Source organism: Pseudochaenichthys georgianus, chromosome 14 (genome assembly GCF_902827115.2).
Source record: "Pseudochaenichthys georgianus chromosome 14, fPseGeo1.2, whole genome shotgun sequence".
NCBI classification, from domain to species: domain Eukaryota; kingdom Metazoa; phylum Chordata; class Actinopteri; order Perciformes; family Channichthyidae; genus Pseudochaenichthys; species Pseudochaenichthys georgianus.
The window spans coordinates 28,683,782-28,708,334 of NC_047516.1; the positions used below are offsets into that span (position 1 = coordinate 28,683,782).

The 24,553-nt window shown below is 41.3% G+C and overlaps 2 protein-coding genes across 3 annotated transcripts; both read left to right on the forward strand.

Moving 5' to 3' along the window:
• Positions 1–1,068: 1,068 nt before the first annotated feature.
• Positions 1,069–13,195, forward strand: frmd8 (FERM domain containing 8). 2 transcript variants are annotated; one of them, XM_034098836.1, is made up of 11 exons: positions 1,069–1,207; positions 2,356–2,453; positions 2,613–2,780; positions 3,269–3,370; positions 4,967–5,025; positions 5,160–5,326; positions 6,834–7,049; positions 7,229–7,352; positions 7,867–8,016; positions 9,577–9,805; positions 9,945–13,195. In XM_034098836.1, the coding sequence occupies exons 2-11, from the start codon at positions 2,363–2,365 to the stop codon at positions 10,055–10,057; spliced, it is 1,419 nt and encodes a 472-aa protein (XP_033954727.1). In that variant the 5' UTR covers positions 1,069–1,207; positions 2,356–2,362; the 3' UTR covers positions 10,058–13,195. The 2 variants fall into 2 exon arrangements, with proteins under 2 accessions (XP_033954727.1, XP_033954728.1); XM_034098837.1 differs by having other exon boundaries at positions 2,361–2,453.
• A 1,245-nt stretch (positions 13,196–14,440) lies between these two features.
• Positions 14,441–24,436, forward strand: vps51 (VPS51 subunit of GARP complex). The gene is made up of 11 exons (XM_034099399.1): positions 14,441–14,850; positions 15,849–15,978; positions 16,079–16,225; positions 16,310–16,529; positions 19,904–20,804; positions 21,681–21,896; positions 22,039–22,122; positions 22,236–22,370; positions 22,463–22,584; positions 23,345–23,432; positions 23,507–24,436. The coding sequence occupies exons 1-11, from the start codon at positions 14,668–14,670 to the stop codon at positions 23,765–23,767; spliced, it is 2,487 nt and encodes an 828-aa protein (XP_033955290.1). The 5' UTR covers positions 14,441–14,667; the 3' UTR covers positions 23,768–24,436.
• Positions 24,437–24,553: the final 117 nt, after the last annotated feature.

Sequence of the window (24,553 nt, forward strand, 5' to 3'; positions counted from 1 at the left end):
CAAGCTGGTCTTCGCCGCTCACTTTTGTCTGCTTTTACAGGCTAGACGTCTCCGCTCCAAGCGTGGCCCGAGCAGTGCTGGGCACCTTGTTGAGTCGGGACTCCACCTGTTAAATTCTGGTTGATCGGTGATCTTCGAGATAAGCTCGTCTGGCAATACGGGAGCTACAATATCCCATAGTGAGACATCGAACGGAGTGTTATGAATGAGAACTATAGGTTACTTACGTAACCCTAGTCCTCAGAGTAACATGAAGTGAGATGTCTCACCAGACGGCCCTCCTTGCTATGGTGAAGCGAGAAGAGGTGCTTATTTTGAATGACGCATGCGTCGTGGCGCAGGCTACTTATAGGGGGTGATTTCCCCTGACGTTAACGTCAAGATCACCAGCCAATCAGGATTGGCGTAATGAGATTGATGCTTCTGTTTGCTCCGCGATGAGGCGCATCCCATAGTGAGACATCTCACTTCATGTCACTCTGAGGCCTAGGGTTATGTAAGTAACCTATAGTTTTACTCCCTACATGGTGTACTTTGAGGGTTTTGACTCTGCACACCGTTTACATGCATACAAACCTTCATAACACACAGGGGACGGGTAATAACCGGAAAAGCATGACATGTCACCTTTAAAGTATTTAGGTTATCAAGGCCTGTGTTTTTTAACAGTAGGGCTGCAGCCTACGAGGCAGGTAATAAATTACTTGTCTGCCTGCGTGCCCACGTATACAGACGTAATGACGGTTCAATGACGAAGGGAGACAACAACGCGCGCGCTGGAATACTCGACTCATTCTCGAGATCCTTCCTTTTTGAGCCTGTTCTTGGTAAAAGCGTTCAAACTGTACACACCGTCTGTAAGTTGGTTATATTATTTAAAATCATCCCCCGACTAACACTTAGAACATATTTTCTCTTAACTGTGTTATTGTCTTCTACGTGCGTGCATGCATACCTCTATAAAATTGATGTTTTAAGTCTTTCAGAGTCACACCCAGTAAAGAGCCGTTCAGAGTGAGCGAATCGTTCTCCAGTCACGTGACGCAACTTCTAACTGTTGTGGTTGCCCGGAAAGCTGGCGAGCCGTGACTGCTGGGGGAGTTTCATCTAACCGTTGATTAGCTAATGTATTTAGCTGCAGTATTTACAATATTAACCTTCCCATCCGCATAACAGCAAGTGGAGGGGAATTCACTTAAACTGGCAGGTAGGTGGACAGCAGAGACATTTCGTTCCTGTACTTGCTATTAACATGATCTTAGACTGTTGTGAAAAACACCATTAGGGAGCTAACTTACCACCAAAGTAACAAACTAGTCATGGAGTGATGAGTGAACCGTTTTGTTTTATCTTAGTTTCACGATAATGTTTTGTGTGTGTTTTAATACACCTTTAGCTAGCAAGGTCGCTTCACTAGCCTTAAAGCCAAGGCATATTTCGTGAATTTAGTGGGGTTGAGTATGTATTTTAAACATAGTTTGAGATGGCATGTAAAGCTAGCTATGGTACGAAGTTAGCTAGTTAGCCTTAGTACCACGGGACATCATGTAGTTGATATGTCTCTCTGTATATATATCCTCGTTGTATTTAGGCTATCATATCTCTAGTTAAAGCCCTTACAAATGCCATACAAACGCTGCTGAATATCATTGACATGCCGGGGCGACTATAAGTTTGGTTTCACAGGGTGAGGTCAACAGTAGTCGACTGGGGTGTTGTTATTGTACACAGGGTCTCTGTTTGTTTAGGCTACTGCCAAATGGTGGCGCTGGTGCATAGTGAAACTAAATTATCTGATTACTTGTTTATTCAGATATGACTGAAGGTCATGGATGAATTGGCATATGTCCCCGTGGAAGACCCCACCAGGAATATTGCTGATATCTGTCGTGTCAACACACAAACCTATTTACTGTACATAGATAATTGTGATTTTTGAACATTATAAAGTTCTGTGCTGAGAAATAGCACACTTAAGTAGTCCAATCCCATCACCCATGTACATACAAGTAGGCCCTATGTCCCACATCAGGCAGCTTAGGAAGCATGCATGAGTAAAGCATTATGCATAGATAGAAGTGAGCTAAAGATAGTGGCATGTTTGCATTTAAGTAATAACTGTAACCCTGAAAACTACCACATATGCAGAGCTTTCACACAAATAAATATATACTAAATATCAGGGATTTTTTTGCTCCTGTCTGGCCATCTCACACATCCACATTTCTATGTACTACTTTTCCAGTTCATGTATTCTGACTTTCTTAAGCCTTAAACAAAATATGTTGTATTGTACATGTAATGCTGCTGTGTATATAATTGTGATAACTTTTGTGTTTGACCATTGTGTTGCAGAGTAGAGATGGACGGAGACGACTGCAGTTTTCCTCCTGATTCATCAGATGGTCACTCGCAGAGAGGAAGTGTTGCTTCCTCTGCAACTCTCTCCCGTGGTACGCCTCAGCTTATATATTAATAATGTAACTCATGGAGGGTAAAATCACTCGGAGATTACTAATATGCATTATTTCGATATGTTCTTTTTTTCTCTTTGGCTTACTTGTCTCAGTATATTTGATTATTTTTGTGTTCATTTGTGTTTGTTCACACAGCTCAAGATGTGCTTGTATACCTGTGTGGTGACAGCGCTGTGCACCTAACAGTAGAAGGGCTTGGCAGTGTCTCGGTGCAGGAGTTGGGCCGCAGTGTTCGTGAGGCTCTCCATATTCCTGAGACTGCACAGGATGCTTTTGCTCTTTGGTTGTCTTCTCCCCTGCTCGGTAAGGACTTTTTTTTGTTCACACTTTCTACACTAATTAAGGCTGTGATGCTTCATCTGGCAATATGTGTATACTAATCCTACTTTCTTGAATAAAACATCACATTCTGGCTACAAAATATTACTTATGTGATTATGGTAGGATGTTGTGTGTGGGATGTTGTGTGTAGAATTTGTGCCTGAACAAGCGGAAATAAAACAGGCATTATACAGTACAATACTGCTTGGATTAGCAATAAAATGCTACAAGCAGGTTCAATACAGTATGTTTAATTAATTTGGCATGAATAATTAAGTTTAAAAATCAGTTCAGTCACAGCAAACTATTGATTTGAGATTGTGGTTTTGCCTTTACCATTGAACTTTACTCTTAAGACAAGATTACCTTCCTTAGATCTAAGCAGCTCAAGTATTACAACAGAAAAACACACTATATTTACAGCAGGAAAATGGACACCTCTCACTTTGTTACATTTTCTTCCTCCTCAGAATTACAGTTAAAGGCTAGGCATCAACCATACAAGCTGTGTCGTCAGTGGCAGGACTTGCTGTATCGCTTTACTGAAGCCTCAGAGGAAGACATTTCACAAGGTGAGCTTTTGGTCCATATATTGCTGCGTTTATGTGCTTATGTAACCACAATTATGTCAGCTTTCGTTGTTGGGATTATGGATGTTCAGTGACCCTGATCAGTTAAGCAGTGTCTACAGTATGTTGGCAAATCCTGTCCAAAAAAGTCTACAAAGGATACAGTGTATGTTTTAAAAGTACTAGCCTAGCATACAGAGCTGTCCATGTGGCATTGCAAATGTCGCAAAACACAACAGTGACAGCTTAGCACTGTAATGAAAATTGGAGCAATGGAGTCTAAATACAGTGAAACACTGATGGTTTATTATGAAGTTATGGCCGGAGAATTGACAAGACATGTGCTGCAGCCACGAGTTGACACAGCGGTTGCCCGTCCAATTCTGAAGATCTCTTCCGTATACGGAGGTTTTAACTAGTTCAGAGTGTATTATCAACATTCTTCATTAACAAGACTAAACAAACAGGGCACTAAATCAAACTAAGGCCCCGTCCACACGGAGACAAACCAAATTCGATATCAAAAAAGTCTTCCGTCCACACAGAATCGGCTCAAGAAACGTGTCTGTCCACACGAGACCGCTGGAGTACATATAAGTATACATATACATATGCCTGTAAGTGGCACTGTACTTCCGCCACAAAATACACCAAAAGCAGCGAATAAGAACGATGACGATTATTATTATTATTATTATTATTATTATTATTATTATTATTATTATTGTTGCTGATGGTTGTTGTAGAGGAGCTGTAAATGTTGCACTAAAATCTGTATCATGGTCAGTAGCGTCTGGAGCACGAACGCAACCCTGTGATCCGCCATTGTTGTTGTTGGCGAAACGCATCAGGAATGACGCAGGGCTGAGCAGGAGAGGTGGGGAGAGACGCTATGGCGTCATCGTTTTCAGGGAATGGTCGTATAGGGCGTACACACAGAGCCGCAAGCGTTTCGTCCTCAGACCTAGGGGAGCCGTTATCAACGTGTATCGGATTCTGGCTCCGAATCCGCGTCTCCGTTTCGGCCTTGTGTGGGCGAACCGTCTATACGATAGAGAATGTTAGCGGATTCAACTGATATCGTCTCCGTGTGGACGGGGCCTAACACTGTTGTCCATGACCAAAGAATGTACGCCAGTGGGACCTACGCACCTGATAAGAAGGACTCCCAGATGTCCACAAACGATAAACTATCTCAGGTCAGCTTTTGCTCGGCAACCAGAAGGAGCCAGAGCTGCTCCTTCTTAAGAGAGATAGCAGCAATACCCCGAGGCCGTAGACCTAAGCCATGGGACAGGAGACAGTGATGGACTGGGTTAAAGGTTAGATACCTAAGCAAAATATTCCCCAACAAGCACTAACATACACAAGTAGCATCACAAATATATTGCAAAATCACTTAAATGCTGTTACTTACTTTTTAGGAGTACAGGATTAGATATGCTAGATACTCCTTCGTCTATCACAGTGTTTGTCTAAACCCTCTCTCCTTCCACTCTGGGAGGCTGGGCTCAAGCTCCAACAGTGACGATCGTACTAATTTAAAATACACAAGGTCGCCCCACCCTAATAAATCATGCTCCTCTGATTCTTCCTCAGATGAACCGTGTCTCCAGTACCGTCGGAACGTGTATTATCCTAAATCTAAAGAGCTGCAGGTATTATTGTCAAATACATTCAATAATATTTGATATAAGCTAATTATGAAATGCTTGTCGTTCATCACAAGGAACTTGGAGTCTTATTTTCCTGATGATTGAAGGATTGTTGTCTTTGTCTCGCTGCTGAGCAGATAGAGGATGAGGGAGTGCTCAGGCTCCTGTATGAGGAGGCCAGGGGCAACATCCTCATGGGCCGATACCCCTGCGACCCCGAGCACTGGACCACACTTGGAGCCTTGTCTCTCGCTATAGATGAGGGAACTGGTCTTGATGGGCAACAAATCACTATTACTATAAGGTAAGCTAGAAAATATGGTTAAATAAAGTTTGACCAAATTGTTGATATGGGTTTTCTAATGCTTTTGAAATGTTCAGGTAAGTGCCTTGTTGAACCCTTGGTTTCTTAAAGCAACAGTTAGATATTTTTCGAATTAGAGTCATTTTCCAGATGAGAAGATGCATACTACTAAATGTTGGTTTTAAGCTTTTTTCAGACACATTTCATTTCAAACCTTTATTTAACCAGATTGGTCCCATTGAGATCATAGATCTCTTTTTCAAGGGAGACCTGCAACTTAAGAGTATAAATGCTGATGTCTAGTAGGATAATCAACCACACAGACTTCTTTCTGTGTGGGCTCAGCTCTTGCTTGAATGGACCTTTTTTTAAGTTGTCAGCTGACGTTTTAGGAAATGAAGAAGTAAGTACTGACCCCTTCTGCCATTTTGTCAAATGGTGAGAGGTTGCCTCGATTCAGCTTAACTAGAACTAGAATAAAATGGACACTGTGAAAAAGGGCAAGAAGCAAACATTTTATAAAGTCATAAAATAAGCTTCCTAAAGTACAATCGGCAACTACATGTTGCAATTCAAAGACAATCCATAGGAATTCTGTAGAAAATGTTTAAGGAGGTGTTGTTTTTTTAAATGCTGATAAAAATGTGCGACTGTAACGTTATGATTTGTAGTTGCTACAGTAAGTACAAGAATGCACAGAATATATAATAAATAATAAACAAAAGTCTGAATGGATATTTATGATAATGTCTCATGTATCTGCTCACACAGTATTAATGTCTGAGTTTGTGCATGTGGTTTGTCACTGTTTAGTCTTTCTTCTCTGACCATGACACTGAGCGTCATGTGCCAAGCTTTCCCAACACTAGAGGAAATGAGAGACTTGTTTTCTAAACAATGTTTCATATTTCATTCGAATAAAATCCTTAAATTACGATATGATTGGACGATTGATAGCCATCATCTACTGATGGAGACATGCTTTGTATTATAAGTACTGGGTGCAGATACTACTTTAGAAGAACTCTTGGTAATCATCAGGGGATTTGTTCTGCATGTCCCTGAAGAAACAAAGCTCAATAGAAAGACAGTTATTGCGAAAGCAGCACGTTTTGACTTCATCAGGGTCATGATAAAAACACACAAAAAAACAAATAAATGTAACGAGCTTTAATGAAAAACAGTCAATTGAGTGATTTAGGAGAGACATGTATCTGTATATTGAGGTTTACCTGTAGGAGTGAACAAAACGGATTATTTCAGGAGAAATTCATAGTAATAATGGCACTATACAGTAGCACATGATCGTCTTGCAATTCGTTGTTTTTTTCATCTTGCATCCTGTAAATCGTACATACAGAGCAACCAAAGCATTGTGAAACACGAGTAAACGTGTAAACAAAAGTACATTTTGATAAATAATCTGAACGTAATTGAACGTTATCTTAACCCCTACATTTGCACAAAAAAGATGCACTTTCAAACTTTCCTCCTCTGCTTTCCACAGAGGGAAGAAGCTGTCTTCTTTCCTGCCCGTACATGTTGCCATGGGCAGTGGGGGGTTGCTCTCCACTCTGAGAGGGAAGTCGAGCCGCCAGACGGGGCTGGAGCAGAACCTGTTGGAGGAGTACAGGAAGATCAGCTCACCTGCTGGGAACTCTCCCGAGCCCACACAGCTCCTCCACCAGTACCTCAACACATGTCACAACCTGCCTTACTATGGGTAAGGAGCTGTATAATGAGCCATTTATGTTCATTTTGGCACCTAGTTAACATTTAGACGTTGTCTTTATATCAATCAGAATCTGAATATTATTTTAAATAATTGAAATACATATTTAGTTTGAAAATACATATTTATTTTTCACGCTAAGTAATACTCTGAATTTACTACACAAACAGGTGCGCTTTCTTCGGTGGAGAGATTGACAAACCAGTGCAAGGGATTCTCCAAAGGGCCAAACGCAAAGCTGTCAACGTTGGGATCTGCCTGGAGGGAGTTTATGTGATGGATGTAAAAGAGAAGGTGAGCACACATTTATCAACTTATCGTCCCATATATGTATACCTGATGATAATACATGCTGACCTCATGACTGCCCGTTATATTTACATTTGTTTAAATAAAAAAATATCACTCACATTTTAGCCAACATACTGCCAGAACTGCAGGATTTCCCTTCCACCACAGTTCCATCATCCTTATGCAGTCATTGCACACAGGGCCAGAGAGTTTATCATTTATATTTTTTTCACATTCCAATACTTCTTACTATTCTTGAAAGCTAGATCTTTTTGCTCTTTAAAAGGGTGTTTTTGCTTTATTTTCCCACTATATCAGTGGCATACAATTGTGTTAATATAACAATAAAATAGTTATTTATGGGACATGTATTAGCCAACGACAGTAGTTACTGTGAAAGGCCTAGCACAATGCCATGTTTGTCACTTTGAACTTGTGGATACTTGCATAAGCATTGAGAGCATTTCCCTTTATGAAAACAAATCTGCTTACTCCGGTTGAACCCATGTTTTCCCAGCATGTGCTGCTGGGTCTGCATTTCAACGAGCTCTCCTGGGACCACAGCTACCCCGAGGAGCAGGGGGACTCACACATCCTGTGGCTGGAGTTTGATGGAGAGGAAGACGGCACTCCTGTCAACAAGTTGCTGAAGATCTATTCAAAACAGGTGAAATAGAAGACAAGAGAATATTTGTGAATAATAAGATTGAATTCCCTAATCAAGACTATATTTAACACCTGCGCATACAGTGTCACCAACCAGCATGGGTACTGACATCGCCCCACTGTTCAGCATTTATTTTTCCTGTCATCATCAATTCTGAAACATCTTGCTGCTGAAACAGATGTTGTCCTTTTATGTGTGTCACAGCGCACAACACCTGGTGTTTTCCTGCTGCAGCTGCTATGCATATTTTTTCTTAACCCAACACTCGATATTAGTGTTGAAACCTAATGGAGTTCAAATGTTTTGTTGTACTCTTATGTATCATCCGTGTTCAATGATGGTTAGGTTTAAAAGTCAACAGATGGTGAAGAGAGGTTACATAATGGTTGAGGCACGATACACAATCCCACAGGCACCTAATCCAAAACTGGCAATATGCCCCTTCATGTGAAGTACCGTAATTTTCGGACTATAAGGCGCACCTGAATATAAGCCGCAGCAGCTAAATTGAATGATGTGTACATATATAAGCCGCACTGGACTATAAGCCGCAGGTGTTTTAATGTTTAATTACCATATGTAAACAGTCCAGCCTTTCGGAACCCGTTGGTGATCGTGGATGTTTTGACACTCCTCCACGCTGTCAGGATCCACTCGCAAACTTGAGCAAAAGTTGCTTTTCGCATGTGACCAGTTTTGGTGAATGATTTTAGTCATCCACGCCTCCCACTGAACGAAGGGTTTGTGCATGAAAACTTCCTTTGCACAAACTGTCTCGCTCTCGTAATGTCTGTCTGTCTTGCTCTCGTTCTGTCTCTCGTACCACTCTCGGTTCCACTTTTACTTTTGCGCGCTACCTGTCTCACTCTTTTCCGGCCTCCAGCTTTTCCTGCTGGAGCCCGCCGCTTAAAGGTGGGGGGCGCGGACTGGCCATAGAGCCCATAGAGTTAAAGGTGGTGGACTGTAACCTGTAAAATCCATAGATTTAGGAGGTCCCCTAGTGGCCGTTAGCTGTAAAAATCCATAGATTAGCTGCACCGTTATATAAGCCGCAGGGTCGAAAAATGGGGAAAAAGGCGCGGCTTATAGTCCGAAAATTATGGCTGTTTATGTACAGTTTAAGATAGGGCCGCAATACACTATCATTTTCAATATCGATATACTGTATCTGCCGTTTAATTAGTATTTCATTTATTCACTTAAATGTGAAAAGCAAGAACTCTACACTTAAGAGGCTGAAAACTGCTTTTTATGACAGTTTTCCAGAAAAAAATGACTTTGGTTAATCCAGTATCAAAATAGTCTTTATTTTCTGTTCAACAAATTGTTGCAGCTCTAGTTTAAGGCTTGGACTCAAAGGGGCCCTGTCATGCTCATTTTCAGGTTCATAATTGTATTTGAGACTGTGACATCTTTACGTGCTTTAATGAGAGAAACTCCTTCTGTAGGCAACTTTTGGATTTCAGCCTTTGCAGACCATCTGCATGCACAGAAACCTATATAACACACGATGTAATATGGCCTTGTTAAACATTCGATCTTCTTTCTTTTGTCTACAAGGCAGAGCTAATGAGCGGCTTCATTGAGTTCTGTGTGGAGCTGAGGTCTGCGTCTGAGGGAGGAGCTGCAGCCGAGATGGACGGAGAGGTGGGGGCACATCAGCAGCCTGGGGGGCAGGACGGCAGCAACAAGAACGGACGAGGAGGACGGCGTGGGATGCTGCGCAGGCAGAGCAGCGTGGTCTGCAGTCGGGTCCATTCACTTAACACCATCAGCTACGTGGACAATGGTGAGTCTGATTCTTGAATATAGTTGTAAATACTACTCGCAATTTGCCCTTTCTGAAATAAGCTACTTCTAGACTAAGACTCCTTTTTAGAAGCTTCAATCGGTGTATTAAATCAATATTCTTCTCCGTTGTCTTTCAGGAAAAGAAATCAAACGTTTGAAACCCAAGCGAGCCGCGTCCTTCTTCACCCGCCAGGTGTCTGCAGCCACGTACTCTGCAGTGCAGGTGACGGAGAGTCTGGAGCAGGGGTAAACTCGCCAGAGGCCCCCATGCCTCTCAAAGACCAAACCTGAACACTTGACACTGATACTTAAGGAGAAGACTTGATACAAGCCTGAGACATTGAACTGAAAAGATATGAACATGCAAAGGACCAAGTGAGGCATCTCGGTGTGAGTGACAATGTTTATCCTCGGAAGTTGTGTTTATATTAAGAATACAGATATGTGAAAAACAAAAAGGGTCTAATAACCTCTACTCTTCTGAGGTCGAACTGAAGGGGCTATTTTCTATTAGGTAGCCTTACATAAAGAAACTATAATGACATTTCAAAAGAGCAGACCTCCGCCAAGGCCAGTGGTGCTCCCCGAAGTATCCTGTTTCCAACTGCAGTATGCTCATTAGCACAGATGTGTTGTAGTTTAATGCTAACTGTGTATTAAGTGTCCCAATTTGGAACATGTTTTTTAAGTTTTCAAACACTTTATGAATCCAGCACTAATGTATCCACCCTGTGATTTGGATGTCGTGGGTTCTTCTTGAGCACGTGATGCACCCCTCCACTAAATGTCCTGAATATGTGGCACTTTTCCCGTAATCCTGCTGAAAGGCAAACTTAGCCGTGAACTATCCTTGGCGGAGGTGCATACAGCTTCGTGAGGCTAAGTTAGCCCTACAGAGATACTCAGACAATGACCCCGTTGATGACTGTATATATCATGACCGTTCTGTCCTTTCTGCAGCACTCGGGAGCTGCGTTTACTGCTATTCAAAAATGTAAACCTCATTAGAGTATAACCACTGCTTTACCTCTTTTGGGGGACTTTGGCGTAAAAAAGATATATCACAATACCATCTTTTTGTGAGAGTTAACACACTCAACATGATGTCACTGTCAGGGGACGATATAAGGGCGTGCTCTCAACTGTTCTGCTTTTTCAAACTGCCAGTGCCTTGTCCTCATCTAAGGGTGAAGACACTTTAGAAAAGTACTGGTAGAAACGTTGAGTGGTTGTTACTGAGTCCGTATGGGAGCACTGTGTCTGCTGGGGAAGCATCTCTTCAGTACATTGTTTAAAGATATCATTCATATCAAATAATTCTGCTGTGAACGTAAAAAGGAATAGGATAAAACGGACATTTAACAAAAACTCTTGTTAGCAATTATTGAATCAAATCACCATAGTTATGCGACTGAAGGATAAGCAGGTTCAAGTTTAAAAGGAGAACAGAATAACAGCAGCTTGGCAGAATAGGTGCTCTTTGGATCCAAGGACATGAGACCATCCCTTTTTAAGACGTTCAGTTTAAATGTGAAGGCTCGAAGCCCATTTATTTGAGGCCTTCTGATTTTTGCGAAGCTGTTTACTTTGTGTTCTTTTGTGATTACTGGTTGATCAAAGAGCTAAGTAGAATTTAACCGATCTCTTTTTGATGGTCCAAGTTTCAAGTGATGCATCGTCCATGCACCGCTCAGACTTGATCATCAAAGTAAAACAGATGCAGAACTGATGAGAAAGAAAAAACAACCTCCTGTTGGCACTCTACTACCCGTGGACCCCGCGTTGAAATAATTGTTTCCATTGCAAACACAAAAATGGGTGACTACGATGGATACACTTTTGTTTGTACGCAATTGTGGCCTCCTGTTTTTTTCATTTTTTTTTTGTTTAGAAATAGTACAGTTTTCATAATGTGTTGAGGAGCAAAACTGCTTCTATCAAATAAGACATTTCTGAGATTCATTTTCAAAGGACAGGACTATATGCTCTGTGGCAGACCAACTGACCAATAACCTCTGCTCCTATGCTGTTGAACTCTGTCTGTACACCAAAGCAAGCCTTCTAACGTGCTGCAACACAGTATGCTACCTTAAAGCCAGACCTCAGAGTCCCTCCATTTGCCTCTCTGAACTTCACCCTAATGCTAATACAGGCCGTTTCTTCTTTCATGTACTTCAACAAACGAGCTCTAATCACTAATAGCATTTGACATACTGCCTTCCACATCTTGTATTCTTCCTGATTTTTCCACAGCATGCCAACTGACATATTTATACTTTTCTTTAACTCAATATGTCAGCTGTGTCTGTAACCTACCTGCAGCAGTCCCACTTATTGTTGCTAACGTACACTATGCATGTCACATTGTAGAATAGGCATTCCACATCAGACTACACACACCTGATACTGCACTATTAATACTAATACACTGTTTATATACTTTTTTTCTATGGTTTGTGAGCTTTTACATGAACATATTTGTATTTCATTTTCATATACTTGTCAGTGTTCATACACAAGAATGAAGCAAAGAAATATGTCATTGTCTTCTCAAGCAATCACTTTGCATTAAGTGCCTTTTTGCTTGTACTCAGTTGGCGTCTGAATGACTGTTTTTGGTGCTTGGAAACCAGGAAGGGATATTATTGCTATGGTTTAAAAATATATATATATATATAATCATGTTCTATAATATATTTCCAGCTACACCATGCATTTCATATTTCATACTGTAGCTGATGTGAGTATATTGATAAAGTGGATGACTACCCTGGGCTGCTGTTGAACAGTGTGATTCCTCTCAATGGAGTGGTTAATCTGCCTTCATTAGAATATGTCTGATATGCTTTTTTTCTTTTTTAAATAAATTGATGCCAGGCCTATCCATCTCTTAAAGGTGTGTGTAATACTTCACCTACTTATGTGGGATTTTATCGAGGCACTATGTTTGTATTTCTATACATGGATGTCCATAATTGTAAGCCTAATGATCTCATTTATGTGAGGCACCGAAGACAGAAATGTCTCGCCATTAACCTCTTTCTCCTAAAACCTTATATTTTGCTTTGCGCTCTTCTCAGATAATACAGTTGTAGATTTATTTTACGGTGAAATCAAGAACGTGTTGGTTACAAATTGGTAATATAGTGAGGGATGTGGTTTATCGTTAAGACCTATTTTAACTGTTGCTCTATGATTCATGTGTAAATAGTTTTCAATGCACCTAATAATATTGTATTTACTTTAAATAAATACTAATAAGTTGAACAATGCCGAGCAGATCACAGGTTATGATTCCACTGATACATTGATGTGCATAATGCAATATTATATAGTCTTGTCAGATTTTCAGTCTTTGACCAATAAAAGAAAAGTGTTTTTTTCTCAAGATAAAGAGTGTTGCCCTTCGTTTGTACTGGATTCAAATGTCTCCATTTCTTATTTCCACTCCAGCAAAAGAGAAGGCAAGAACAGATCTCTGGTTTATTCCTTGATTAAGCATCACAAATGTATGATTGATAAGTCAAGAAGGTCCAAAATTGTCCTTGTTTTTAGTGGTCTTAGTTTTTATAAATCCATATAGATTCAGAAAATGCCGAGTTGTAATCATTATGATCAGGTATTGCTGTTAGACAGGTCTTTCTCTGCAGAAAGAGAAGCTACAAATCGGCCTAAAGGTGTTTCCTCAGTTTCAAACGCTCCACTGTCGCCCCCTCCTGACCGAACAGGATCCAACACTGATCCATTTGAAATGGACAAACAACATACTAATCCAATATATACGGAAGAATATGGAGGGTGGTGAGGGTGGTTTGTTCAAGGTCTAAACAGTCAACGCAGTGGATTTAAAGATGAGCACATGGTTTGTTGTTTTTAGTGTAATTTCTTGATTCTTGTTTGTCTTAATTGTTGTATGGTTGATTGATATTTTACTCAGACAAACCATTGGTTCTCAAGAGTTGCATGAGGCCAGCCAGCTTCTTTGTTAATTAATGTTTATGTAATATTATTACAAAGGTTTCATGAAAATATCTCGTAATATAATGTTACTTTAGAATGTTTAAGAGTGTGTGACGTGCAGTAGTCCACTTCTGGACTGTTAGACGAGAAGTGCATTCATCACGGAAGTGAGTCTATTCTCTTGACCACACCTTCTCTTTGACAGAGTAATGCCACAGGTTTAAAGGGATTTATTTAAATCTTTGAACAATGCAGGTTTCATGAAAAGGAAACCTGCATTGTCTATTCTATATCTGGAGTATAGCATCGTTTTATTTTATTTAATCGTTTAAAGACATTTACTTTCGGTCTTGACGTGACACACTCCGGTGCACTAGGTGGCGGCAGGCACCTTTAACAGTTTGTAGTCCGCCATAAAAAAAGAAAAGTAGAAGTAATAAAAGAACAACACGGGATAACCCACTGACCCGTTACTGTTTGTGATTCGGTAGAATAATAAAATAGCAAGCTAATTATTTTTTTGTAAAGCTTTCTTATTTCTTGTTTTAGTAGTATGAAATGCGCAGTAGCGTACTTCCGGGCTGTCAGACAAGTACATTCCTCAAAAAGTGAGTGTAGTCAACTCTCTTGACTTCACTTACTCTTTGAAAACGTAACACCGGATAGGCTACAAACCCGGAACAGTGACGTTTTCAAGCTAGCTTGTTGTGTCTCACAGCAGATAATGACATTCGCCAATTAATTATTACAGCCCTGTTATTAAGAACAGACAGCTTAGTTGCACGGTTAGCTGTCACTTTAGGGCAAGAATAACTCTTTTCGTTTAGCTTTCTCCTGCCAGCTGGTCGCCCTTTATTTGTGTTTACCTTCGTTTTATCTGTCAGCTGTCCAGGGTACAGTATGGACGCTGAGGCGGTGGTGTCGGAGGACTCGTGCCCCGACAAGAAGCGCAGGGTGCACGGCATGCTGAAGCTCTACTACGGGCTGAACGAGGAAGGAAAGGCGGAGGAGGAGGAGGCGCAGTCCCTGGATCCCTGCGACATCAACGGGCCGCATTTTGACCCCGAGCATTTCTTAAACAAGGTGAGGACCACTGTTGTGATGTGAACTGTTTACACTGTGACGCATAATGTTATTGTTCGCTGTCTCAATGTCAGTGTTACCCGAAGCTTCTAATGTGAAGACCTAGACTAGTTACCTTTCTAAATGATTGTGTTGATTAATAGACAACACATTCAAATGAAACCAATGAATTAGGAAGAGTCCCATTCAGCAATCATTGTTGACTCCCACATTTGAGTGTGTGTGACCATCACCTGCAGGCAACATGGACACTCAATTTAGGATATTAATTCAAAGGAAAAATAGGCACACATTATTATTATAGGTGATGCTACCCAGTAGTGTATAAAGTAATTCAAATAAACCCCACCTTTTACAAAATGCAACGTTGAAGTGATGAACACATTCATGGATCAATCATTCTAATACCTATAATGAAAAAAAGATTTGTTGCATAACGCATACTTTTATTGAAGGTATTTTTGTATGCAAATACCTTTTAGTCTTAAGAACAATTTTACTTCTAACTGAGTTTTTTACATTGAAGTATTGCTACTTTTACTTAAAGGTGGGGTAGGTAAGTTTGAGAAACCGGCTCGAGATCGCTAGAATTTGAAAATACACAACCGGAGAAAATCTGCCACTTCCTTACAGAGCCCCTCCTCCAACACACACGAACGCGCACATGACCAATGAGGGCACGAGAAAAGTGTGTGCCCCGATGGAAGGCTGACAGGCAGGTAGGCCAGGTTGTACTTTTTACAGTATTACGGCTTCTACAGATGACATTTTTGTATGGATTTTTTGTCAAAGCACTTAAGATATTCATTGCTATCGGGATGTTAAGAGCATTCCATGGAATATAACAAAAAGTGTATCTCGAGCCGGTTTCTGAAACGTACCTACCCCACCTTTAAGTAAATCATCTGGAAAAAGGTATACTGACAGTGTAACACTGGACCTTGTGTTTTATGTACTGTTTGTGACTGTGTCCTTATGTGTTTTGTGTTCAATGGTAGCTAAGAAGGGAGTGCTCTCTAGCAGAGTTGATGGACCAGGAGACTTGTATGGTCAAGCAGATCCGCTCTTTGGACAGTGACATGCAGACGCTGGTGTATGAAAACTACAACAAGTTCATATCTGCCACAGGTGAGGGAACGCCTGGCTTACTGTTCCACTTGTTGAAATGGTTCATTGAAATGTGCATCGATGGATCGGATCGTTAAACCATCCAGCCATGTTTTTCCAGACACCATAAGAAAGATGAAGAATGATTTCAAAAAGATGGAGGATGAAATGGATTGCCTGTCTGCTAACATGTCGGCAATCACTGACTTCAGCGCTCGGATCAGCGGTACTCTTCAAGACCAGCACGCGCAGATTACAAAGCTCTCAGGTGAGACCTCAACCGACAGTCTGTTTTGTTGAGTCAGTTGTAAGGACGCTGTGATTTTCACATGTTTCTCTTGTCTCACCCCAGGGGTTCACACTCTGTTAAGGAAGCTGCAGTTTCTGTTTGAGCTGCCTGCCAGGTTGAATAAGTGTCTGGAGATGCAGGCCTATGCTCAGGCAGTGAGATCCCACCGCCTGGCCCGCTGTGTGCTGCAGCAGTACAGCCACCTGCCCTCCTTCAAAGGGATTCAGGATGACTGTCACGCCATCATGGACAAGCTGGCACTGGAGCTTCGACAGAAGTTCAGGTGGGAATCTCTCAATTTACATTCAGATTAGAGATGCAAGTGTAAAAAGAAAAAAACATAGAAATACAATAGGATTAAAAGAATTACATGACGTTTATTTAGACCGTTGCCATTGTTATCTCAATATTATATCGGTCTTGTGCGCTTCCTTCTGTCCATTCACAGCTTGTCTCCCATACTACAGGTCCCCTCAACCTAATATATTTCGTTCATATTAATGACTATATGCTATAGTCTAGGCCCTAGAATTGTGAATCACTGGAAACACAAGAGGCCCTAGAGTCTAGGGCAGGGTTCTACTTCGTACGGTCATTGAAAACCTGGAAAAGTCATGGAAATTCAAAATGCAAATTCCAGGCCCTGGAAAAGTTATGGAAAACGATGTTTTTCCCAAAGTTTTGGAAAAGTCATGGAAATGTAACTAAAGTTGCGTCAAATATAATTTACATTTGATCTAATCGCCAAAATAATCTGCGGTCGCGAGCTGTTATGTGCCATCATGCGCATAACACGCGCATGGTGTTATTTTTTAATATATGAAGCGCGAGCTGTGTGCTCGAGTCTTCCTGCCTGTCGGTTGAACTCTGCTGCTCCGGTATTAGGGTCAGCTACATTAGCTACGGTGCGTTCGTTAACTGTGCGGAGTCACTGTGGCACAGACTGCACCGCTGGTGAACAGCTGTTAGAACGGTCCGTTCAGGTGTTCAGAGCAGAGGGGCAGAGCAGAGGGGCAGAGCGTGATGTGAACTGAAATGTTTTTCTGTCACAATATCATTAAAGGTGGGGTAGGTAAGTTTCAGAAACCGGCTCGAGATACACTTGTTGTTATATTCCATGGAATGCTCTTAACATCCCGATAGCAATGAATATCTTAAGTGCTTTGACAAAAAATCCATAAAAAAATGTCATCTGTAGAAGCCGTAATACTGTAAAAAGTACAACCAATCCGTTTAGCCGGCCCGGCTAAACGGATTGGTTGTACTTTTTACAGTATTACGGCCTACTTATGGCCTACCTGCCTGTCAGCCTTCCATCGGGGCACAAACTTATCTCGTGCCCTCATTGGTCATGTGCGCGTGTGTGTTGGAGGAGGGGCTCTATAAGGAAGTGGCAGATTTTTTCCGGTTGTGTATTTTCAAATTCTAGCGATCTCGAGCCGGTTTCTCAAACTTACCTACCCCACCTTTAAGGAATCGTTGAGCTAGCTAGCATACATTGTCACTATCTGCTAACGTTAGCTTTAGCCTTAGTTTTCTAATAGTTTTTTTCATAGGCGATAAACGGAGGTGGTATAAGTATAGATATTGTGCTAGAGTAAAAGTAGAAGTACTCGGATGTTGTTCTTAAAAGTAAAAGTACTCAGATCTTGTACTTGAGTAAAAGTAGAAGTACTCAGATCTTGTACTTGAGTTAAAGTAGAAGTACTCAGATCTTGTACTTGAGTTAAAGTAGAAGTACTCAGATAAGTAAAAGTAGAAGTACTCAGATATTGTACTGGAGTAGAAGTACTCAGATCTTGTACTTTAGTAGAAGTACTCAGATCTTGTACTTTAGTAGAAGTGGAAGTACTCGGATCTTGTACTTAATAAAAGTATAGTACTCAGATCTTGTACTTGAGTAAAAGTAGAAGTACTCAGATCTTGTACTTGAGTAAAAGTAGAAGTACTCAGGTCTTGTACTTGATCAGGTCTTGTACTTGAGTAAAAGTAGAAGTACTCTGATCTTGTAGTAAAAGTAGAAGTACTCTGATCTTGTACTTGAGTAAAAGTAGAAGTACCAGAGTGTAGGAATACTCTGTTACAGTAAAAGTCCTGCATTCAAAATGTTACTCAAGTAAAAGTACAAAAGTATTATCATCAAAATATAGTGAAAGTAGCGACAGTAAAAGTAGTCGTTGTGCAGATTGGTCCATTTCAGAATAATATATATGATATGTTTTATAATGATTGATCATGAAAGTGTTCTCAAAGCTGGTAAAGGTGCAGCTAGTTTGAATGGCTTTGTAGACTGCAGGGTAGCTGGTGGATTTACTCCAGGTGGAACTAAAGTCTGATTTAACACTTGATTACATTTACCATCATTCATCCACATCTGTAAAGTAACTAAAGGGATTAATACATGTAGTGGAGGAAAAGTACACCATGTACCTCTGAACTGTAGTGGAGTAGAAGTACACCATGTACCTCTGAACTGTAGAGGAGTAGAAGTACACCATGTACCTCTGAACTGTAGATGAGTAGAAGTACACCATGTACCTCTGAACTGTAGATGATTAGAAGTACACCATGTACCTCTGAACTGTAGAGGAGTAGAAGTACAAAGTAGCAAAACATTGAAATACTTAAATAAAGTACAAGTATCTCAAAATTGTACCCACGTATAGTACTTGTTGAGTTTATGAACTTAGTTACTTTACACCACTGGCTATAAAGATAGAAAGACTAAGCCTTGCACAGAGGCATGACAATACATTTTCAAAATGCTCAACAGTGCTGCCAGAATTATAAACTGACTGCTGCACAATTAAAATAAATGCTTTTATATATTTCTATTAGATGTGACTCTTTGGCATTTCTGTTATTACCTGCTGCTTTCAGGGGGTCAGGGGTCGGGTCCTTGCCACCTTGTTCATACCTGATGACTTTGCCTCCCTGACTACAGTTGCTTTAGCGTGTAGAAGCTAGTAAGCCTACTATTTGATTTGTTTTAGATAGGCACAACATGTTTCATATGCCGATCTTATTTTCCTGTTCCATGTTCAAATAAACCATTTTCAGTGGGAATTTTTTTTTGGTCATGGAAAATGAAGTAAAGGTCATTGAGAAGTCATGGAAAATCATTGGTGAAAAAGTGTATGAACCCTGCTAGGGCCTCTCGTGTTTCCAGTGATTCACAATTCTTTATAAACAGATTGGTATTGATTGTTTTACACCGCCATTGACAAATTACCCTCACGCCTCTGAACTAGTTGTTCGGCGCCGTGGATGATCAACGTCTGCTTTGGTAGCGAAAAGACAATTCAAGCAACATTTGCACATTCATTGTATACCCGATATGTAACGATCCTCTAAACTTAGACACAAAACAAGATGAATAAACTCCTATTTTTGTTATTGCTGCAATATTGTCAATTTTAAGGAAGCCAGGAGGGACAATTCAGTTAGATTCATCTCACTGTTGCATTGTTTATTGCAGATATTTATACTCCTCCACTAAAAAGTAAATGAAGAAAACATTGGCCCAAATAGAGCTGTTTTGTCATTATTGAATGTGCTTGCCGGTACGCATCTCTCTGCAGTTTGAACATGTTAAAAGACACATGTATTTCCTGTGAATCAACTATGTCTGCCTACTTGTTTGCCGTTGTCTCTCAGGGATGGTGGGTCAAGCGCTAAAGATTTATCAGAGTGTGTGGAGCTGCTGCTACAGTTGGATGAGCCAGCGGAGGAGCTCTGTGATAAATTCTTGAGCCATGCGCGGTCTCGACTTGAGTCGGACCTCCAGGGTCTGGAAGCAGAGATAAGACCCTACCCGTCTGCTTCAGCCGTGAAAGATGCCTCTGTACGCGGGCTGTCATCTCCTGCCTCTACAGGATCTCCGGCTGCTAGCTCCCCTAAAGCCAGCGCTATCTTTTCTCCCTCCTCAAACACTGACATCCTGGAGTTCATTGACAGAGGCTGCAATGAATTTGTCAGCAGCTTATGTCTAGTAATAACATCCTATCAAGAACTATTTGTCAGCCATGCTCAGACGGGGGAGCTCGCATCCAAAAACATTCCAGAGATGGCCAACGCTAAGCTGCACGCATTCGTGGATGATCTGGCCGCTCGGTATTTCTCCCTCGTGGAGCGGAGGATACAGGAGGAGAAAGGGGTCGGAGATAACTCCCTCCTGGTCCGGGCCCTTGATCGCTTCCACCGCAGACTTCAGGCCGTGACCAAACTGCTGCCAGGCTCTTCAGTGCCATCCAAGGGGACAGAGATCGTGATCCGTGCAGCCACGGAGCGAGTGAAGCAGTACCTGGCCGCCCTGCAGAGCTTCTACATGGACAGCCTGACGGACGTGAGGCAGGCCCTGGCCACCCCTCGGCTCTCTGTGGCCAGTGCTTCAGTGGGCGGAGGAGGGGGGCCTTCTGGGAGAGATGGTCCGAACAGCCTGCCAGAGCTGCTCTCCTCCCTGTCGGCCTCTATTCTCAACCAGATTAAATCAGTGTTGGCATCTGTGCATCTCTTCACAGCTAAGGACATTACATTCTCCAACAAGCCGTATTTTAAGGTGAATAGTTTACTTCTGTGTAACAGTTAAGAGATAGTTTGGCTGTTTTGAATTAGTCAGTGTATATGGCGGTCGGAACACCTTCAATAACGAGAAACAGACAGAGTTATGGCACAGAAGAAGAGCAATGTACTACTAGAGACGAGGACATCAGCGAAACATATTTGAGCCATGTAAAAAAAGGCCCACCTATATGAATTAGTCTACACGACACGTTGAATGTCTTCATGGCTTTATAGCCGTCTGACAGCCCTTTCTGATGGGGAACTGAAGCCGCTATCTATGTATCCGTCACCACTCCTTGAATAAAACAGTCATTTTACATTGCAGAACAAGCAACCTGCTCTCTCCACCGCTGCCTCCATCGGTTGGTTTGTTTGTTATAATGGGATGTCGGTGAACACGTACTAATCACAGTCACACATCCCACTAACGAGGCAGCGGTGGACCGACAACCCCTTCGTTCTGCTAGGAAAAACGGTTTTTTTAGACGGGTTCTTGTGGCTTGGGTGAGAGCGGATAAAAGACGGATAAAAGCTTCAGTTATCAGTCAGAAAGGGCTGTCTGAAGGCAAGGTATAGCTAATAAAATATTAAAACATATAGCGTACATTTAAACTGATATTGAGTTTTATTTAGGCAGCTAAAATGTTTTACCTTGTTCAGCTTCTGTGCCGATACTGCTGTTTGTTTTTCCAAACCTGGGACTTCCTGGCCACCATCTACTGTAGGAAATACACTGACATACACTGATACATAAGTGCCTCATGCAACCCCACTTCAAAACATCCAAACCATCCCTTTAACAGCTTCCCCCCCCCAATAAGTATTTTCTTCCCAATCTTGAGATTGACAGCTGTGTGTCTTCTCCTCGTAGGGTGAATTCTGCAGCCAGGGTGTGCGTGAGAGCCTGGTGGTGAGCTTTATAAAGTTTATTTGCCAGTCTTCTCGCCAGTTCTGTGAGAGTTCAGGCGACAAGGGAGGTTCGACTCCTCCGGCCCTGCTGTTGCTGCTGTCTCGCCTCTGCCTGGACTATGAAACCTCCACTATCTCCTACATCCTCACTCTCACAGACGAACAGTTCCTTGTGCAGGTAAATAGCTTGAGACTAAAATGCAGCGGCATGCACAAAAGCCCACATTACACTGTCATACTAAAGTATTTTACTTTGTGTTCTTTCTTGCGTACTTAACTGCCATCTAAATACATGTTTTCTTCTTTGTGTACTTTCTCAGCACCACAGTCCCGTAACACCCGTCACAACTTTATGTACAGAAGCCAGGGAGGCAGCGCAGAAACTGCTGAACCACTATGTGAAGGTAGGTTTTCACCTACTTTTCTTACTGAGGGGGAAATGGAGACATCAATGCAGGAAATATTCAACCTAACCTTTTTCTCACACGTGTGTATGTTATCTTGTTTGTCTTTGCAGGTCCAGGGCCTGATCATCTCCCAAATGTTAAGAAAGAGCGTTGAAACACGAGACTGGGTCAACACCATCGAGCCACGAAACGTCCGAGCTGTGATGAAGAGAGTCGTAGAGGACACCACCTCCATAGATGTGCAGGTAATGGTTTACAATATTTTCATCTGTGTTATGTACTCAAGTCCACTCTTTATACTTTGCTCAGTGTACGAACGTTCTCTGCTCTTCTACAGGTCGGTCTTCTGTATGAAGAAGGAGTGAGGAAAGCCCACAGCAGTGACTCCAGCAAGAGGACCTTCTCTGTGTACAGCAGCTCCAGGCAGCAGGTCCGCTACGCTGCCAGCTACACTCCCAGGTGAACTAGCTGCACATACACACGTTTAAAAAAGAAAAAATGCATGATAACAATTTGGGTTTTGTTTGCATTCTTCTATATTTACAACCGATCAGACTCGGACATTGTTTTTTGTAATCACTGGGAATCATGACACTTAGATGGACCCTTATTTTGATCCCTTTTCAAGCTCAATTATAATTACCAACATGGTTTTTTTTTAAATAATGCAGCCTATAAATGTAAAAAACATACGATTTGATATGCTCTCTTCAAAGTCATCAGATTTAATTCACAGAAACTTTATTCAAATCCATTGTTCCAACAATCATCAACTCTGGTTTGAGATTTTGAAAGAGAGACTAGCTTTAGGACTTGAGAGTATAGCCTAGTTTAAGCGGGGTTTCCTGTGTTTAAAAACAGCATATACCTGATTATTTTAGTGTTAAAGTGGTATTAGATTCCATATAGTTTTCTTATTTCTTTGGTATGAGAATAATGCATACTTTGGATGGAGAATATGTACATTTCCTGAATCTAAAGGCAAAATCTATCACTAATCTTGACACTGTCACAAGTTACATATATCCAACGCGTATGCATTCTTCTCTCTGTATATGAGTGGATTGGTAAGATAAAAGAAGCAGGCAGCTACTCTGTATTACATCCTACACTTTCACCCCCTGGGGTAAATTGTTACTGTGTTGTCTTCAATCATAAGAAAAGGGTGATTGTTTTAATTGTGGATGCACTTGAGTAATGAATTTGTGTCTGTCTGCAGTGTTCCCATGGATACTAATCTGCTGAGCAACATACACAAGCTGTTTTCTGAGAGGATTGACATCTTCAGCTCAGTGGAGTTCAACAAGGTGAGTGCAGGTCTTTGTTATTCTGATGAAGCTTTGGTGGAAAACATCTCTCACACACCTCTTCACCGTCCCAGGTCTCTGTGTTGACTGGAATCATCAAAATCAGTTTGAAGACGTTCCTGGAGTGTGTCCGCCTGCGCACCTTTGGCCGCTACGGGCTGCAGCAGATCCAGGTGGACTGCCACTACCTGCAGATGTACCTGTGGCGCTTTGTCTCAGATGAGAACCTCGTGCACTTTCTGCTGGATGAGATAGTGGGGAGCTCCGCCCACCGCTGCCTGGATCCCGCCCCCATGGAGCAGAGTGTGATCGAGGTCATCTGTGAGCGGGGTTAAAGCTCAGAGTGCAGCACAGTCCTCTCCAAACACCAGTTCACAAACACAGACAGAACAACTCTGGAATCGTGTATCGGAGATATAACAGCAGTTACAGAATGACTGTTTAATGTATTGATTCAGATTCAAATGATACTGTTATATGGAATTTGGGTAGCACTTTTAAAACTGTAGCAGTCTGAAGGAAATCAAGCAACATTTTACTGTCGAATCTGACGAACATCATTTTTCAGGCCCTTGCCATACAAAGTGCACAGTTCTTAGTTGTAATAATATAAAAGTCATTTACAAAACATAGATTATAAGAAAACACCCCCTCTCATCTCCTCTATCTGCAAACTTGAAAAAATGAATAATTCAAGTTAAAGCGAAACTTTTAAGCACCCCTTAAAGGAATAACAGTGATTGTGATTGCAGAATATTAACATAGTGAAAAAGGGGAAATCTCTTGTAATATATACATTCTTTTAGGGATCTTTTGCTGAACAATATGCAATATGAATGTCATCGGATTATGTGATCCCTGTCTAACACTAAAGTCACTAAGATTTACTGTAACTCTTGCCTTCAGGTTGGTTGACTCTGTTTTCTGTGACATTTTTCAACAGATAAGTGAAGGAATTATATAATGTCTATGTATTCAATTAAATTGTATGATTGTGATCAAAACGGTGTGGTCTTCCTTTGCAATACTCGTTTTAAATAGTATTTTCACAAATATATATAAATATCATTATCAATGTAATTCAGGTGTATTTCACAACGTCCGCAGCCATTCCTCCCAGT

Bases quoted from the DNA above. Each gene is read 5' to 3' on its own strand.
- vps51 (XM_034099399.1), top strand. From the start codon at position 14,668: ATGGACGCTGAGGCGGTGGTGTCGGAGGACTCGTGCCCCGACAAGAAG. The intron at 15,979-16,078 runs GTGAGGGAACGC...ATGTTTTTCCAG, and splicing joins CAAGTTCATATCTGCCACAG to ACACCATAAGAAAGATGAAG. The intron at 16,226-16,309 runs GTGAGACCTCAA...GTCTCACCCCAG, and splicing joins GCAGATTACAAAGCTCTCAG to GGGTTCACACTCTGTTAAGG.
- frmd8 (XM_034098836.1), top strand. From the start codon at position 2,363: ATGGACGGAGACGACTGCAGTTTTCCTCCTGATTCATCAGATGGTCAC. The intron at 3,371-4,966 runs GTGAGCTTTTGG...ATTCTTCCTCAG, and splicing joins AGAGGAAGACATTTCACAAG to ATGAACCGTGTCTCCAGTAC. The intron at 5,327-6,833 runs GTAAGCTAGAAA...TGCTTTCCACAG, and splicing joins CAAATCACTATTACTATAAG to AGGGAAGAAGCTGTCTTCTT.